The sequence below is a fragment of the Misgurnus anguillicaudatus genome, chromosome 9 (genome assembly GCF_027580225.2).
Source record: "Misgurnus anguillicaudatus chromosome 9, ASM2758022v2, whole genome shotgun sequence".
Classification (NCBI taxonomy): domain Eukaryota; kingdom Metazoa; phylum Chordata; class Actinopteri; order Cypriniformes; family Cobitidae; genus Misgurnus; species Misgurnus anguillicaudatus.
Genome location: NC_073345.2, coordinates 29,719,385 through 29,738,633, shown reverse-complemented (window position 1 = coordinate 29,738,633; position 19,249 = coordinate 29,719,385). Strand labels below are relative to the sequence as shown.

Below are 19,249 nucleotides of genomic sequence, written 5' to 3'. Positions count from 1 at the left end.
ATCAAAAGTTAAACTTGCATGTTCACGATTACAAGCCACACAGGGGAAACTAAATTACTTTGTTATTACTGTAATTTATTGCAATGCTTATTCAACTACTGTACTTTTGTTGTACCCTAGGAAAACCACAACCCCCGCCCCAAATAATACACATAAGAGTTTTATGAACCTTTTAGGTATGCAAGGCTGAAAAGGTGGTGTTCCACAAGCCCGACGTGAGCAATGACCATGTCCAAAACGTCCTTACAGACAGCTTTCACATCACACGACAGCTCCAACTTCTGTCCGTTCAATACGATCACACCCACCTTCCTCTGACTCTCCTCCACCTTTCCACGCTTATTCTTTGGCATGCAAACAGACAAAGATTAATATGCACATTCGCAAAGACAGTTAGACATGAAACTGGGCATGTAATGAAAACGCAGACTCTCACCATTATCGATGAAGGCACGTTCAAAAGCACACATGGCTCGCTGCTCATCTTCACAAACTCGGGGCCGAAGAAATTCTACATCATAAACAAACGCATTTTTATCAAAACGATGTCCCGGTGACTTTTAAACTCTAAGGTTAAGTTGCAAATTCAATCTGAATTTAGACCAACTGGATTACTTTTGATTTTCTTAGGTCCAGTATGGAGGCTCTTAGGTCTTCTCCGGGATAGGCTGATGCCCGGGACAGCCGGGCCTGGAGCCTGTGCATCTCTTCCTGTCGCTGGATCAGAAGTTCTGTACCCGACAGCTCGTCCTGACCAGCGTCAACCAGTCTAGAAACAAAATAAGGAAGGTATTTTTAAGTGCTGTAATGCAAGTTCAATGGCAATTTTACACTAAATCTATGCAATTCTAGCATCTAAGGCATTTCTGCATTTATTTACTTGGTAACACTTTACTTGAAGGTGTGTTCATAAAACACCTTCATGTTCATAGCACGTCATGTCGTGATTCAGATTTTATGCACATTTATGACAACTGTCAATAAGTGTCATTCGTTCAACTATATCGTTTTTTATGGAAATATGACATTGTTTGAGATGTCTTTGTTATGACAAGTTATAATGTTTAATGACAACTTGACATTACTAAGACAACATAACTGATCACTTTTATACAGTGATACAAAGTGAATTAGTCATTAAAATGTCATTTAGTGTTAATACGCTTTCATACAGTTTTATAAAAGCGTAATGAATATTTTTCTTGACCTCAACTACAGTGGTACAAACATTTGTCATTAAAATGTCATTAAGTGTTAATACTCTGTCAAATAGTTTTAAAACAGTATCATAAATATTTTTCATGTTTTTTTAAGTTTCCTCCATGTGTTTAACAAATAAAATCAGTTATTCAATAATATTTATAATAAAATTGATAAAGTTATTTTTTTGCATTTGGAGACAGATTCACCTAAAAATAAACGAAAACAGTACAATAATGGGTTAAGCCATTGGGTCCAAATCGCTGGAAGAACATTTAGTTGCATTAAATAAATTAATTCAATTGATTAAATGTTTTGTTCGTTTTTTTCTACGTCAGAAAATTTTAGAACCCTCCGTGTGAGGAAGAACAAATTCTGTTAGCTGCCAGTTTTTTATGTATTGTGCACATAAATAAAATTAAGTATAATATGAAGAGTTTCGTTGCAAAACGAGATAACCACCGTTTTTTAAATTGTTTAGAAATCTCGTTTTTTGGTTGTGGATTCCAATTATTTTCAATGCAACTGCAGTTGGTTTGTTTTGATTTAAACCTTCATAACTTAAAAAAATACAGCTAAGTAGCACCATAAAACAAAATAATATAATAATATATTAATATATTAAAAATAATATAACCATAATAATAAACATGTTTTGTCAAAAATGTTAAAAAATGGATTTATCTTGTTTCGCAACGAAACTCTTCATATGTTGTTAAGGTATTTAAAATGATTTGACATAGTATTAAAACTTAATGACAGTTTAATGTAATGTTAACCCATAAAGGTAGATAGTTTCTTAAGTTTGATAATTATTCTGCAATGGCATGTTTATGACAGATTTATTACAAGTTATGATGTATTGGTAATTTCAAGATGTCATAACAATTCAAACAATGTCATATTTTCATAAAAAAATTACATAATTGAACAAATACACTTAATGACAGTTGTCATAAATGTGCATCAAATCTCCTTCATGTTTATTATAAGGGTGTCATTTCAGTCTTATGAACACCCCTTCAAGTAGTGTAACCATTTATTTTATGAATATAAGAAAACTTTATTAATAACATCAACATGCAACTAAATCTAACCATATCCAAAATATTATTTAAAAAATCCAAGTATCTCTTTGCATCAAGGTCCTGATCTGCGAAAACAACTGGCTGTACACATTATCCCACTTAATCCACAGCTACTTGCCACATGCGTAAATATATGGAAACAAAATATCAATTTAGTATATTTTTTATGTAATTTGTAAGAAATGCAAAGTGTCATTTAGAAGACGAACATGCAGTTGGTTTTATAATTTGTGAATAAAATGTCGTCATGTTATGAACTATGCATATTTATTAGGGCTGTCAAAATTAACGCGTTAATAACGCGTTAACGCAAATTCATTTTAACGCCACTAATTTTATTAACGGAGATTAACGCAACGCGCAATTTCTGTTTGACCCTTGGTCCAGCCCATAGTTGAATGAACAGAGACGCAGACAAATGTGACTCTCTCTAAATGAGTAAAAGGTTTTCATAGAAATAAGAACATTAAGCAAATCGTCTACCAAATCCAATGCTCTAAATGCTCGTTGGACATCTGATATGATCTTTATTTATACGTCTGAGAGGTGTAACGTTACCGTCCTCCTAATGCTTAATCTAATACAAAAATGCGTCTCAATTCATTTTGGTTTCGCTTTTATGCATGACTTAGAAAATAGACTGCAGGACTTGCTTGATGTTAAAATAGTCATTAAGAGAGATAAAGTTCGGTACCTGATTAATGTTAAAGAGTTATTAAGAGCGACAAGACTCAAAAGCGATCCCCTCACGCTGACTGACTGATATCTGAAGCGCGTGCACACAGACGCGCGAGTGCGCGACCCGGATATATAGACATCACAAAATTACAGTTTTAAATATCTGTTTTGATAAGAATTCACGCAGGTAGGCTCTATAATCTGTTATGTTTTAAGTAAATGTTTGGTTAACTGTTGGGTAAAACTATCTGATGTGTAACATTATACAGTATTAGATCACTTAGATTTTAAGCAGTCTGTCTCAATGTCAATCAAACAAAAGGAAAAAAGTTGAACATACATTGATGATGTTTTTGCTTTGTGTGTGCTAAATCTATTAGTTTTACCAGTGATTTTAAGGTATTGATGTGGTAATATAATGTATGGATGTGGAAATGTTTGTGGTAATTTGACTCTTTCAACTTCAAACACGTGTAGTTCTGTCATATTTTGTTATATTTCAACAAATCATGCATTGTTCTATGTTTTAATAGAGAATGTCAAAATATGAACAACTATTTTTTAAAAATTTGCTAATTCCGACTCAACTTGCCAGCACAGGTCACAAATGATGCAGCAGCAAACAAAAATGGAGAAAGAAAAATCTTCTGAAAGGAAAATTCATATACAAAACAATGGCTGGTGATTCTGTTAAAATGTAAACAGGCTGTTGTTAACATACATTTGCATAAAGCATCTATATATGTATATATGATTAGAATATTAAAAACCTGAAAAGTGTTAAATTAGGGTAAATTTAGAATGGATAAAAATGTGCGATTAATTTGCGATTAATCGCAGTTAACTCATGAAATCATGCGATTAATCTAGATTAATTTTTTTAATCTATTGACAGCCCTAACATTTATATTTAATTTATTTGTAAAATGACTTCAGATAGACGTTTTAACCTCAGTCGCAACTGACCAAAGCATTCCTGAGTCCCATGTCTATTTGTAAGTCAATTGGCAGAGCATTGCATTAGCACTGTGCAAGTCATGGGTTTGATTCCCAGGGAACACACATACTGCTATAATGGATTGCTTGGATGCACCGCAAGTCGCTTTGGATAAATGCATAAATGACTATTTAAACCAGATATAGACATGATACTAGTTTGCAATAATAGCAGCTTGGCTCTGTTACATCAGTATAGTGATGAAATGCCACCATGGCTGCCATGGGTGACGTGTTGCAGCTCTGTGCCCTGGACATCCTCGAGGAGATAATTACTGAACCTAAAGCACCAAAACCTCCTTTACACAGCGGCATTATCTGGCAACCGTCACCACAACAGCAACTATTGATGGAAAATTCTCAGTGGATAGTGCAGCTATTTAACCAGCAGGGGGAGCCGCAGAGACACTGACTGGTGAACAACACGAGATGGGATATTTAGTCTGGAATACCTTTTAAGAGACCTATGGCAGTTTGTAAAGGTTACAAAAAGGACAAATTGTAACAAAGGCTGCCTGGGACCGAACTTACAGCTGTGATAGTGGTGTTGATCTATTTAAATGTTCGCAGATTTACTGCAAGTAAATAAGAAGTTGTTTGACATTTTTTTTATACACTGAGAAGGACACGCAGATATATAAGTTGTGGCATTGTGCTATCAACATTAAAACAACAGCATGCAGAGGAAAATGTTACTATTTCAAGCCAGGAGATCTCAGTTGTGTTTCATTTAAGTATTAACTTTCTCCTAAAATTGCTTGGGTGTGATCAAATTGAATAAGTAAAATAATCTAGATTTGGGTAAATCTGACGACCCAAGTTTGATTTCATTTTGCCCCAGGAGAAATATCTAAAATGCAGAAGATTTGCTCTTCATTTAAATTTATTGATGTCTATAAGAAGTAATTGAGATATTAAAGAGGTCTCATCTGAGATTTGATCTTATGGGACTATTGTTTTGTTAAGATACAGTATATTAAATAATCCAAACCCAACTTTGACCCTAAAAGAATGCCATTCAAACACACACACTTGCAGCTCAAGTTCTTGTAACCAGAACTAAACTGGTACAGGTTAAGAGATCAACTCAGGATGAATGTGGGTTATCATTAACCTAGGCTGATGACCACAGAATTGGTCAGTTCTTAAAAACGTGCCCATGCATGATTGATCAGAGCAGTAAACATCACAGGAAAAGCTCATACCTGTGTCTCTGAGCACCACCGAGCGAGACGGAGTCGTGCTCGGACAGCACCACCTGAGAACTGAATCGTCTCAAATCCTCAGGCCGTTTAGCTGTTAGTGAGCAGAAAAAACATGTTGTTTGAGTATCACACGTGATGCATCCATCACATATGGATGAGGTTGTGAGCAGACGCACTGTACCTTGTCTGTAATCGGGGTCTGATGATGTCACAGAGGGGCTTTCACTGGATGAACTGTAATCACTGTTGTATCTTCTGTGGGTGTGTGGGGGATCTGAAAATACAGGGAAATATTCATGTCAATAAATAGTGAATGAAAATAAATTGGTTGGTAAATAATAAATAAGATAGTTATAAAAGTTATAAAAATATGTGAGCACATAAAATAAGCAGATAGGTAAAATAAGTAATACATTTGTGACACAAGCCATTTAGTTTTTTTTGTCAAATGTGAACCTGGAACACAAAACCATTCATGAGTAGCAAAGATATATTTTGCCAATGGCAATGGCAATTTTATTTATTTAGCACAATTAAAACAACAAAAGTTGATCAATGTGCTTCACAATAAAATAATTAAAAAACAAAGAGAGAAAAAAATTATACTAAAAAATATAACACATGTTAAAAACATATCATACTAAAAGAACATACAGCACACATACTGTACTTATCTGCAAAAATTGCAACTAATAATAAAAATAAAAAGGTTTGTGTCACATATTGAAAGCTAAAGAAAATAAATTTTGATGCTGCAACAGCAAAAGCATGATCCATTTTTTGATTTAGATGTGTCCTTGGTATTTTTAGCAAGGATATTTTTAGCAATAGCAAAAAAAAAAAACATTGTATGGGTTCAAATTATCAATTTTTTTCTGCCAAAAACCATTTGGATATTAAGTAAAGACCATGATCAATCAAGATATTTTGCACATTTCCTACCATAAATATATGTATTTATCATAAGTAATATTTGTTGCTAAGAACTTCATTTGGCGATTTTCACAATATTTATATTTTTGCACACTCAGATTTCATATTTTTAAAATTTATTTTATCTCGAACAGATGTTGTCCTATCCTAACAAACCATACATCAGTGGAAACCGTTTTTATTCAGTATAAACCTCAATTTAAAAAGTGAACCTTATGACTACTTTTCCACAAAATCAGACACTGACCTTAATTTTCTAAAACAATGGCTTTCTTAGTTATATTATTTAAATGTCACTTTAATTGTCAGAATTTCTGACAAATTGAGTTTAAATGGACATACGTGCATATTTTACAGTAATGGTGGTCGATACGCGTTCTTCCGATTATTAATTAGAATGGCCAAGCGCGTTTCATATTGACAGATGAATACGCTCAGTTTATTAAATAGCCTACGTCTTAGTTCATTAAATATGCTTAGTTTATTTAAAATTAATTCTAAATTTATTAAATGTCTCTTGCAAACTATGAAGGGACAATGAATCAATACACTGACATGGTAATGCTAGACAGATACTTTGTTTGCAAGGTATAGAAAGATAGTCAGGGGGGAAACGTTTACCTCGAAGAAGGAAAGTCATTGTCTCACTAAGTTTATTCGACTATCCAGTGCTGAGCTTTGATAAAAGTTCACGAGACCGGTGAGATGCTTCCACAGGGCGGGAGATACGCGGCGTGATGACACCAAATGGATATATGTGAAAATCAGATGACGTGATTTCACAACTTTTTATTGGCCATTTAGATGTGAAGCATACTGTATACGGAAATGAACCTGGACATTCAATCCGTCGAAAAATCTCAAAATCGGCAAAATGGACATATGTGGTTTTCATCAGACAGCGAACCGAAAATTGACTTGCATCCCCCAATGTACACTTTCACATTATTGTTTTGTCTCTGGCAGGTCCAAGATTTAAACGATTTGTAGGCATCCACATATAACCCGTGACCAGTAAAACATACTTAAAGAATAACTAAACCCTAAACCAACTTTTTTTAGTTAATGATCTGTAAGAATGGGGCTTTATTAGTGCTGTTTATTGATATGAGTTACTTTGAGTGCTGCCCTCTTCAGGTTGAACGGTGGCTATTGCAGTTTAATTTTCCTATTAGATGTTGCGGTGCGACGTGACATAAGCAGGTTCAAGCTCACCACGCTCTTGTTCCAATCTCACCACACCCTTGGTACGAGCTCAGTTCGTCCCCTCTATCTCTGTTGGGGTCTGCCCACTTTTTGCATTTTTCAAATATTGCCAGTGGGTGGAGTCAGGGGTTTAGTTACTCTTTAAAAAGTGCTATGAGCACCCGTGGGAGTTAAATTTGCTTTCAAACAATGTGCCATATTTAGAATGAACATACATGCAAATCATGTTCCTAAACAAGACATGCTTTACGATCCCGAAAGGAGATACATGTGTGAAGATTTTAAGTAAAATCACACTGTCAAACATTGCACTGGCTGAAGATCACATGGGGTATATGAGGCATAAAACAAGCATAAAACTTTTAAAGGATTGCACTTTGAATTAATTAATTTATTTTTTTAAGATAAACTGCATTACTATCAACAACTATTGTTTATTTCTATCAATCTATCATCTTATTTTGTGGGCTTGCGTGTTGACCTTCATGCAGCACTCACTGCCTCTGTGTTCTTATTCAAATAATCACCCAGTTTGCATTTGCAGACAAAGCTAAGGTAGGAAAGTCTGATTCACTGCTTTAAACTTCTGTGTGATGTGTGAGCATTACATCACACTAAACCAATACTGAAACTTGACAATATCATCCGTGTGTGGCATTCTACCTCATTTACACAAATTTGTTAGAACCAGAAAATCGAGTTGATGCACTTCACTCAGTAAATCCTGCATACTTAGCATAAGCAAAATTCCTGAAGGTTTCTCAAGCCGCGAGTTTCGAAAGGCAGAGTTCAACATTCACCAGAACAATAAGCTTTCAGTCTCATGCTGGCGGATCACCTCAGTAAACGTCGAACTCTGCATCTACTTCTAAACACATGCCGAGCAATGTTTAGACATCATTACAATGTAACCGATCGGCTTTCTCTGAGGCTAAGTAAACTAAGCGAGACAAAACCATCAACTGTGAAGGAGGAAATACAGATCAATAAACTGCATTCCTGACCCGGACATTCACCTTTGGTGTGTTACATGAGATGCATACCTTGTCTTAGCTCAGGGTTAAATGAATAGTTTACCTAAATCTTAAAATTCTCACCCTTGTGCCATCCTAGATGTAAAATACTTTTTTATTTAAATATATATATTAAGGCTGTCATGTTGTTTTCTTATATGGGGCTCAATATACACCAAAGCACATCAATCCATCAATACAGTAATCCAAATGACAGCGAGTTAATATATTGTCTTATGAAACAAAAATATGCTTTTGTGTGAGAAAACATTCCCGCCATTGACGAGTTATCTCAACAATTAAGAGAAAACATTTGCATGAAAACGTGTTTCTGATGAGTTTTTTTTTTTGGTTATCTGTAATACAGCGATCATCCACGAGATGCCCAAAAGACTGAAGCAAAAAATTATAATTATTATTAATTTTACACTTTTAACAATTGTTCTGAATCTAATCTCTAACAAAATTCCTTCACAAAAATGCAATTATTTCAGGTTTTTGAATAATTATTTTTGAAGAATAATACCCATTAAGAGTTTATAGCCGGAGAAAAAAATACAGATAGGATCAAATGTTTTTTGCCTACAAATTGTTTGTTTTGTTTGAAAGCACAGGGTCTGTTCTTTCATTTGCTATATTTGTATGTTTATATATCTTTAAAAGAAAATTTCCTGAAAGGCATTTTGTAAAATTTTCATAAAAATCACAAAAAATGCTTACAGGCAACTTTAAAAAAAAAAAAAGGCTGGCAGGGGAATATATTAATATTTTGAAATTTTCAGCATATTAATGAATCACCAGACACACAAGAACCAATTATTTTCAAATTATCAATGTATGTGCTTTCATGAGTTTGCCATCTTGACCCCCATCAATGGGCCTTTCCCAAATGGCGCACTTCATGTGGACTTTCGGTCTCGAGACCTTAAATTGTGCGTGCTCGCTTAGTCTACGAGTCCGTAGGGTGTCCCATCTGTCATTTTTACGCTCTAAAGTGTGCCCATAAGCGCCCCCTTTGCACCCTTGATGCGGTCTTAGTCGAAGCCTGCACTGCTGCGGCTTCATGCACTTTACCAACTCAGATGACAGATGGGAGGAGTTTACACTGATGGGCAACTTCTCTTCCTATTTCCGACGTGACGCTCGAGTCTGTCCCGAAATACGACTCCGCCCTCGTGGACTCGCATCAAGGGCCCCTAGTGTCTGCGCAACATGATGTCATCAAATTGTGGAAGTCCACAAGTCCGAAGTGTGCCATTTGGGACACGGCATATATCCCTTTAGGTAAGTCATGACACTAGGTGGCCATGTCCAGGCAGTTATTTCAGTCATGTAATACTAAAATCCCATCTATTTGAATGGGGAAATTTCTCTAAAATCATGTGCTAAAATCACAATAATACAACAATTAAACCTGACATCAAATGTACCATAACTTTAGTTTCTTAAGCTCAACGCACATGCTCACAGGTTGGTAAGTGCCTCTCGCAAATACACGCAACCCTATTAAAGACTATTCCTTTAACATCTATATGTCCCACATTGCATCTCTTCAAAACCTCAGGAAGCATTGTGGCCTGATGCTGCAGAAAGGATGAGTTGACAACCAGTACACACACACAAACAATACAAAACAAACGCACACATACTACAATTACAATGGAAATGGCTGCCTACACAGTGCATTTATCAAAGTCTAGTGGGAGGCTGATGGATATAACAGTGAGTCACACACATACTGTATCATTAAACTGGTCCAGGATAACTTCAAAGCGCACATGCTGAAAGCCATTGAATGCGAGTTTACTGTTACTATCATCATTTATTTTACAGCCTGTTCTGCTGAAAAAACATTTGTGAAATGGATGAAGGAAAGAGCGAGAGAGTTGGTCATCAGTACAGCCCGTTCTGCTACAGGCGAACGCACCGCGTCCTGTCATGCAAATCCTGAGAAATTTCACAGAGAAAATGCCTTTGGACATATTTCAAGCTAAACGACAATGACAGAAAAGACGTCCTGTGATCTGTCAAATTAATCTGATGCTTTGACACCGTAAAAGTTTCTCCTTGAATGTTCATCAGTCAGGGTAGAAAAAAAACGATTAATGTGAATTAAAACAAGTATTTAAAGAACATTTATGCATTATCAATGGGCCAAACATGAACCGAACAGATTTGTCTCCGAGTTTTTTTTTTATTAAAACTTTGCTAATCGATGAAGCTTTCAGAGACCAGGAAATTAAAGTTCTGTCATCATTTAAGTGGTTGTGCAAACTTGTATGAATGTCATCTTCTGCTGAATACAAAAGGAACATATTTTGGAAACCAAACAGATCTGGGACACCATTCACTTCAATAGTATTATATTTTCCTACTGTGAAAGTCAATGGTGCCCCAGATTAGCTTGGTTACAAGCGTTCTTTAACATATCTTTGCATTCAGCAGAACAAAGAAATTAGTTAATGATGACTGAAATTTCATTTATTTTCAAGTAAACAATCTCGTTAATAGAAAGTGTCCTGGACATCGAAACACCTGCAAATGAAGATAAAACAGATGGGGTCCTGACAGCTGTCGGATATGAAAAGTCTATTGTTTCAGTTTACTGGGTCTGCCTAAAGAGCACAAGCTGTGATGATCTCAGATTTTTTAAGATGGCCATAAAAAAGCTTAAAAGGGACACTGGTGTAGGTGGACAAGTCATAAAACAAACACTCATTGCCGCCACATTTGACCTCATTCAATTATATTCCTTTTCCCGAACATTTCATTCCCCGATTCTATTTTCTCATCATAACTTCTTCAATGGAGCTAGTGCTGAAAAATAATCTGACATCATTTTTTTGCAGATGCAACTTGGGATAGTTCACCGAAAAATTAAAATTCTGTCATTATTTACTCACTCTCATGTTGTTACAAACCCGCAAAAATCTCTTTGTTCTGATAAACATGAAGGAAGATATTGTAAGAAATGTTTGTAACCAAACTGTTTGTGGACCCCATTCACTTCCATAATAGAAAAAAGAATACTATAGAAGTAAATGGGGTCCACCAACATTTCTCAAAATATCTTCCTTTGTGTTCATCAGAACAAAGAAATGTATTTAGGTTTGTAACAACATGAGAGTGAGAAAATGATGACAGAATTTTCCTTTTTGGGTGAACTACCCTTTTTATTTTAATGTGACGTGCAATTACATTTAGATACTGAAAGTGTGGCTGTCTTTAGGGCTCCTCCGTAAAGCAATGAGATGCTGTGGACTGCACTTCAATGTACAGCTAAAGCTAAACTTTTACAAGAACAGCATTTTGGAAAACTGGCTTGTGTTTCCATTTGTATTTTTTGGATCAAAAGTATAAAGATAAAAACAGCCTCTTCTAAATGCTTTTTAGCAAACACCCACTCTGAGTTTCCTTTGAAGTACGCCAACACTTTTCCTATGTTGTTACAAACCCTACAACACTGTGCGCCATAAACACTTTTTAAACAAATTATTATTCAGCATCATCCCTTAAAAAGATAAGCAGCAGTGCCAAAAAAAAAAAAAAAATTTAAGACACTTAAATATCTGCGAGCAAAGTAATACTAGACTGTCTTTAAAGAGATAGTTCACCCAAAAATTAAAAAGGTGTCATCATTTAGAAAATGCAATTACACGTTGAGGTCATAGCACAGGGCCAATTTTTGCCAATACTGATGCATATTATCTTTTTTAACAAACAAAAATTTTCAATCAAGCCAACTGTTCCCGCTTCTTCCCACACTGGATATACTCAACATTTAATACACTGAAAAAAATGATTCATTCAATTTACTCAATTTTTTAAGGTAAGTGGTTGCAATCAATTTATTTAAGCTACATTTAAAGAAAAAAGATTAGTAAAGTAAAGTAAAAAAAATTTGTTTAAATTTAGCTTAAATAAATTGATTGCAACCACTTACCTTAAAAAATTTTTGTAAATTAAATGAATCATTTTTTTCAGTGAAGTGGTTCATTCAATGGGTCACAATACTCACAGTTTGGATAATACAATGTTTTTTCAGTTACAGATTGGATAATTTTTCTGATCAAAAAAATAGGGACAACACTGAAAAAAATTATTCATTTAATATACTTTTTTTTTAAGGTAAGTGGTCACAATCAATTTATTTAAGTTACATTTAAACAAAAAATATAGAAAAACAAAACAAAAAACTTTTGTTTAAATGTAGCTTAAATAAATTGAATAAATATATTTTTTTCAGTGTACTGTCGCTTTAAGAGCGAGATCTGCATGGAGTCACTACTGTAGACTTGTTCGTAATTCTCTTCAATGCACATGCAATCTATATCATGTTAAAGATTGCTGCAGGAAACTTCATTTCTTGCGTGAGAATAGTAATGACTGTCAGGACGACGTTTGAGGAAATTTTGCGCAACAAATCCAGATCGTCATTGACAAATCAGTACTGCTTGTTTCCTGTACAGTTCGTGGCTTCGTGTGAAAGTAAACTCGAGCGCGCGTTGAAGCGCGATTTAAATATATGATTCCTAAAAAAACATACACCTTAAATACCAGTCCAAATCTGTAAGAAAATGCATAAGCATTTAAATATATTTCCTCCCTAAAAGTCAACATGGCACTGCAAGGCATAATAGCCCCGGGACGATCTTTGTTTTACTGAACACAAAGGAAAATGTGTGTAATGAAGTACCATTGACTTCCATAGCAAAAACAAAAACTATGGTGCTCAAAAACGGTTTGGTTACAAGCATTTCTCAAAACATCTTCCTTTGTGTTCAGCAGAGCAAAGAAATGAATACAGGTTGACGGTGAACGTTTTCAATTTTGTGTGAACTATTCCTTTAAGAACTAATTTTCCCCCCAATAAACCTTCAAGCAGAGCTGAAAAGTAAAACATTTCTAAATATTTATTAGATTTACAAAAGTGTCACACAGATAAGATATTCTCAAGTATGTTTGCGAAAGAGATTAAATCTAATCCGGCCCTTTCATAGCGAAACCAACTCACAAATCATGCGTTTTAAACTTAAATCTACCAAAAAAGCGTTTGGAATGCTGAAGTGTTAGAATTGATGAAATGTGTGATCTAGGTGAAAAAGATCTGGAAAGCATCTCAGCAGCTGCGCCTGTAGTTCCTGAAGCTCAAGATGAACGTGGGAGACGTCTTTGAAAAGCTTTTAGATCGAAACGACCTACTGACCCTTAAAGAGTGAGAGAACGTCAATAAAACTAAATCCACGCGGAGACTTAAAACTCTTATTATCAGGATATGCTGTGTTGACATGACCCAAACGTCTGCTCTTGATTATAAAATCATTTGCAACTGTTCATAAACATCTAAAGATGTTTAAAAATACACTTTGCATCTGTATCCTATTCCAAAACCCAGTGATGTGCCCATGTAGCATTTTAAGGCAACACATGGTCTGGTGGCATAAATGCACGAAAAACAACTACAGAACAGACGCCAAACGACATATTTTCATGCCACTACAAATGGTCTGCATTCAATTGCATTAATTCCTAGCAAATACAGCGAGCAAAACAAAAATAAGTGCCTTTGCCATCATGCTTGATGGAGTCTAATAGGGCTGGAAATTCCTTCTCTTCAGAATTGTGGCTAATGCGGGCGGTTATTAATCAGGGAAATGAACATGGCTCTTGTTTACACAAGCGGACAGAAAGACGGCTTCTCCGTGCACGCAGTACATTGGTTTTTGTTAGCCCTGATTTCACAGAAGCAATAAGATGTCACATAAATTCATCTTCTGTTCCATTTAAAAAGAACACATAATTGAAAACAGATCGCATTGAAATAAGAGTTCACAACCGGGGTAAATGCTGATATTTATAACACATAATATACAATATTATACAGTCAATACGGTTACAGGAAACACACATACTGGTGAAAAAACTGCAAGTTGCTTTGGATAAAACAGTGTGCTAAATGCATAAATGTAAATTAATGACCACACATATTTTTGCATATTAATATAACATGCAGTTTATTTCAATTGTCTAATTTCTGCCTATAAAAATGTACATATATATATATATATATATATATATATATATATATATATATATATATATATATATCTTAAAGGTACAGTACCATGTTTAATTCAAGTAAAATATGGTCAAACTACATTACTGTTTTTATTGCAAGTTGAGTAAACTTCAAAAGGGAAAAACAAAGAAAATGTTACCAAAGGCCTTACGGAGAAGTGCTTAATGAATCCATTAGCTGTACGGACTGGGAAGAGAATGTCTTTGGCGGCTATTTTTGCCACAGCTGAGCACAGAACAGCTTGTGGGCTCGATTCGAGCCAGGCCCGGGTAGGACAGGCTAAGGTTTATTAATACGAAGCAAAGCCTCTCTATGTTGAGAAAATGTCCATATGGAGACCAGGCCAAGGTTGCGCACAAGTGTGCCGCACGTGCCCGACCACGGGACGCGTTTAGTTTAGTTCAGATCATCCTTATGAAGACTTTGAGGAAGAAATGAGACACAGTGACAGATGTTTTTCAAAATAATGTCGAAGCTTTAACCCTTAGCAACGTAAGCTATGCATCAATCACGCCACCTACAACCTCCTCTCTTTCATATGAAGCACTGGGAAATCTGATTCATGAACTCAAATTAGTTTAAAGGGACAGTCCACTTTTTTTGAAAATAAGCTTATTTTCCAGCTCCCCTAGAGTTAAACGTTTGATTTTTGCCGTTGTGTAATCCATTCAGCTGATCTCAGGGTCTGGCGGTAGCACTTTTAGCATTGCTTAGCATAATCCATTGAATCTGATTAGACCATTAGCATTGCGCTAAAAAATAGTTGAATAGCCGAAAATAGTCCCCTTGTTAACTTTCAATAGCAGGGGACTATTTTCGGGCAATGCGTAATATCATTGCACCTCCTGAAGCCATGTTATTGCAGCAAAGTCCTTGATTATTACGCCAGAATGAGAGTTTAGTTCCTACCCATATCTGCCTAGAAAATCACAACTTTTAATTTTCTGTCGGCCTTAGTACACAATGTAACTACAGAAGAGTCAAGTTTTAAATAGGAAACATATCGAAACTCTTTGGTTATTTGTTAACGTGATGCTAATGGTCTAATCAGATTCAATGGATTATGCTAAGCTATGCTAAAAGTGGTACCACCAGACCCTGAGATCACCTGAATAGATTCCAAAACGGTAAAAAAATCTAATGTTTGACTCTAGGAGAGCTGGAAAATTAGCATAGTTTCAAAAAAAGTGGAGTGTCCCTTTAAAGGCACCAGTAAAAAAAAAACTTGTTTTGTGCCATGTTCAGGGAGCTCGTCACAAAAATAACTAAATATAAACAAAATAACATATTTGCATAGTTAAAGGTGCATTGTGTAACTTTTAGAAGAATCTCTTGACAGAAATGCAAAATAATATACATAACTATCAGTGTTGTGTAAAAACCTTACAAATGAACTGTATTGTTTTTTTCACCTTAGGCCCTGTTTATATTACAGCATTTCCGTTTTAAAACGGAATTTTAAAATGAAAACGATCCTCGTTTATACTGGCATTTTAAAAAGGATCTTCATCCACACTATACACCACCATAAACGCATGAAACATGACCAATTACGTAACTGGGCATGCGCATAAAAGTGTAAAATAACTTATTACTCTAATAATAGCTTACCTTTGCGCATTTATGCAGCCTATGGGTGTGGGATATTGACAAAAAATCATACCTGGGTCCTTTGCTGGCAACTATAACAGACACGATTTTTGAACCTATAAAAATGTGTTTGGGAAAGTCTTATACTGTTCTAGCTCCCCCTACAACATATTAATATGATTAATAGGTTAATTTTTATTTTATAACTAAACAGAAAGGTCTTTATAATTTAAAAAGTGAACAGTACTAAACGAACTTGAAGCAAAAATTAATTTAAGCAAATGCAAACTTCAATCAAACATAGCAAAGGTGGATTATTGCTGAAGTATAGCTATAGCCTACAGAAATGCTTATTGCATTAATTTAAGTGTTCGAGGTCCGTGCACGTCCTCCGCTAGCAACACAGAAATAGCTAAAGCGCAAGTGGCTAAACGAGCATTAAATATTAATGACGTTGAGTTTATTGTTTTTATTAATTTATAATCACAAAACTTATCAACAAAACATCGATTAAAATTAAGAGACAAATTATATGAAACGAAATTCATTTTAAAGTAGAAAACAAAACTTAAATTAAACTCAAAAATAATGTCTGACCCATTACAATTCTCCCTTCATGTTGGCCTTTACAACGCCCTATATGGCGTTTAAAATTCTTATTCTCTTTCGTAATAAGCTTACTAAATTTAAACAAAACATAAACACATTACAACAATATTCAAACCCAACAATACTCAAAACATAAATATAAAATAGACATTATCTATAAGGATACATGTTAAAACAATCCAATATAGCGTGTATATAGCTGGTTGGTAGATGTTTACTATTTTTGGCAAAACCTCCGTTGCAAATAAAATAAATTAATTTTTACTTTGAAAATGATGCGCTGTCACGTTAACATCAGCTGTTCGTTTACATAAGACTCCGTCTACGTTCATTTACACTCGGAGCAACGTCTGAGTTCTCAAACTAAAACAGGGTCTGCAGCGTTTGCGAACGAATCCATTTTATGAGGGTCGAAAACGGTGATGTAGTGTAGATGAAAGGCGTAAACGTAGCAAAAGTAACGCGTTTTAAAGGATAAACGCATTAATGTAAACATAGCCTTAGAGTGAGCAGTTTTTAATCTACATACACCGTGGGTCCCCTTACCTGGAAGTCACCATTTCATGCCACCATGTTTCTACAGTAGCCCTAAACGCACAAACTGCTCTATAGAGCGCATTTTGCCACTACGTTGTCTCAGACAATGACATGTTTGTCCTGTTGCAGCTACCGTAGCTTCTCTTTGCGTTTTAAAAGAAAGGGTGAGCTGTGGTTAGTCTCACCGCTAGATGCTGCTAAAAAACTACACAGTGGACTTTTAAAGCTGCAATCTGTAATTTTTCCTTCCTGTCGCCATTGCCATTTATACAAATAACAAAATTGCAAGTTAAAGATTTTTTTTTTTACATAAAATTGAAATCAAACTAACATTACCCGCAAAATCAGACCTGACAGCACAGATCATTATAACCACACTGTTGCGAATTGGCATAACACAAGGACATCATTTTTAATATGTATTATTACTAACATGCTTACCTGATTTTTGTTTATTTTTCACCATAAATATTATGGAACACAACTTTAAATGTTTAAAAAAGGTTAAATAGCCTTATAGTAGTCTTATATAGTTTTTATTTGTGGCTGGTACGGATGTTTTTTTCCTAACTACTTTGGAAAAAAGAATTGTGACTATAATTGAATTAATTTGGAAACTATAGCCTGTCAAAACACAAACTATCTACAAAAGAGTGGAACGTTCTGAATGAAACGCCAGCGGAAAACGGCACGAGAGACAGAGGAAGGCTGAACAAATGAAAGACAGAGCGAGGAAAATGCTTGCATAAGTATGTGAGCTTTGAAGGCCTAGAATTATCCATCTCTAATTAGTTCCAGGAATCTGAAGCCCTCAGCCAGACTGACTCATAAAGAAACTGGCAGCAGGTCGTACGTACCAAAAAACACGCAGAACCCATTCATAACTCGCTCCCACCAGCCCACCACACAACAGGTCACCTCGGCTCCACGCCGCAAGATGTGTGACTTCGCAGGAACTATTTATATAAATCTGTCCACTTACAAAAGTTCGCTTTCATAGAGTACAGAGTACATTCTGATAATCCGTGCATTGTGGATTTAAGTAAAAATCATTATCTTGTTTAAATAAACAGTGGTTTTAGATGTCAAATCAACGTTGAATACGCATTTGGCTCGAACCCTGCAAAAACAAAACATTTCTTGCAACTTGACCAGGGTTGGTTGAAGTACTTTTCTATAACTTTTAGGTTAGAACAACACATTAGCCTCTTTCACACAGTAATTCTGGTAAATTACCATGAATTTACCAGAATGAATTTACCAGTAAATACAAAAATGTGCTGTTCACACACGCAGTGGCGTTCCGTTATTTTACCAGTAAGACATCATTCACACATCAGTATCAAAATACCGGTAAATTCGTTGAGAAAGCGGAAGTAGCACGTGGCGAGCTCAGTGTTGTATTTGTAAACAATCCACGTTGTTCATATTCACAGTCCGTATTTTGCTGTTTTCACGTCTGTGGTAAACAGTCACAAAGTTGCTCATGACCAAACAACATTGAATGAGACGACGTCAAACCGAAAATGCGTTTTTAACAACAGTACTGTTTGCACTTTAGGCTTCACAGAGGGCGTGCTAAGAACGTCGGCAATTCGGCGGTAAGCTGTTTTAAACAACTTTGGTGAAGAAATGTGGACGTAAACTTTAGGTGTGCTCAACTTTCAAGCAGCATGTGTGTGGAAACGTCCGTAAACAGTGCGGGGGTAAACGCGTCATCTGTATTAAAACGCTATGATTGGCCCAAAGCTGTCAGCACGGTCTGACGTCGTCCGTTCTAAATGCCGGTTATCCTATAATTTTCGTTCACACATAGCGCTTACCGGTAAATTACTGGTCATCTTACAACCTGTCTTACTGGTAAATTGGGAGCACTGATTTACCGGAAAGGTTGTGTTCACACATGATCTGTTAACTGCAATTTACCAGTAAATTACCAGTAAAGACTGTATGTGTGAAAGGGACTAATGTTAGATAAAACTCTGGCACAGTTCCCTATGAACTGTGAATAGTTATGGATAGTCTCTATGAATAGTTGGGGACATTTCTCAATATTCACCTCCTATGGGGCACAATCATTCAACCTTTCGATTACAAGCCCACATCTTAGTTAAC

At 35.5% G+C, this 19,249-nt stretch overlaps 1 protein-coding gene across 8 annotated transcripts in view; it reads right to left on the bottom strand.

The window, feature by feature from the left end:
• ptpn13 (protein tyrosine phosphatase non-receptor type 13) overlaps positions 1 to 19,249 on the bottom strand; it is a 101,106-nt gene that overhangs the window by 41,106 nt on the left and 40,751 nt on the right. For all 8 annotated transcript variants that reach the window (XM_055179715.2, XM_073871470.1, XM_073871469.1 and 5 more), the window contains exons 8-12: positions 5,349 to 5,441; positions 5,168 to 5,258; positions 616 to 769; positions 437 to 511; positions 170 to 344 (exon numbers count right to left, since the gene is read on the bottom strand). In XM_055179715.2, the coding sequence (XP_055035690.2) occupies positions 170 to 344; positions 437 to 511; positions 616 to 769; positions 5,168 to 5,258; positions 5,349 to 5,441 (588 nt within the window). The remainder of the gene's footprint in view (positions 1 to 169; positions 345 to 436; positions 512 to 615; positions 770 to 5,167; positions 5,259 to 5,348; positions 5,442 to 19,249) is intronic.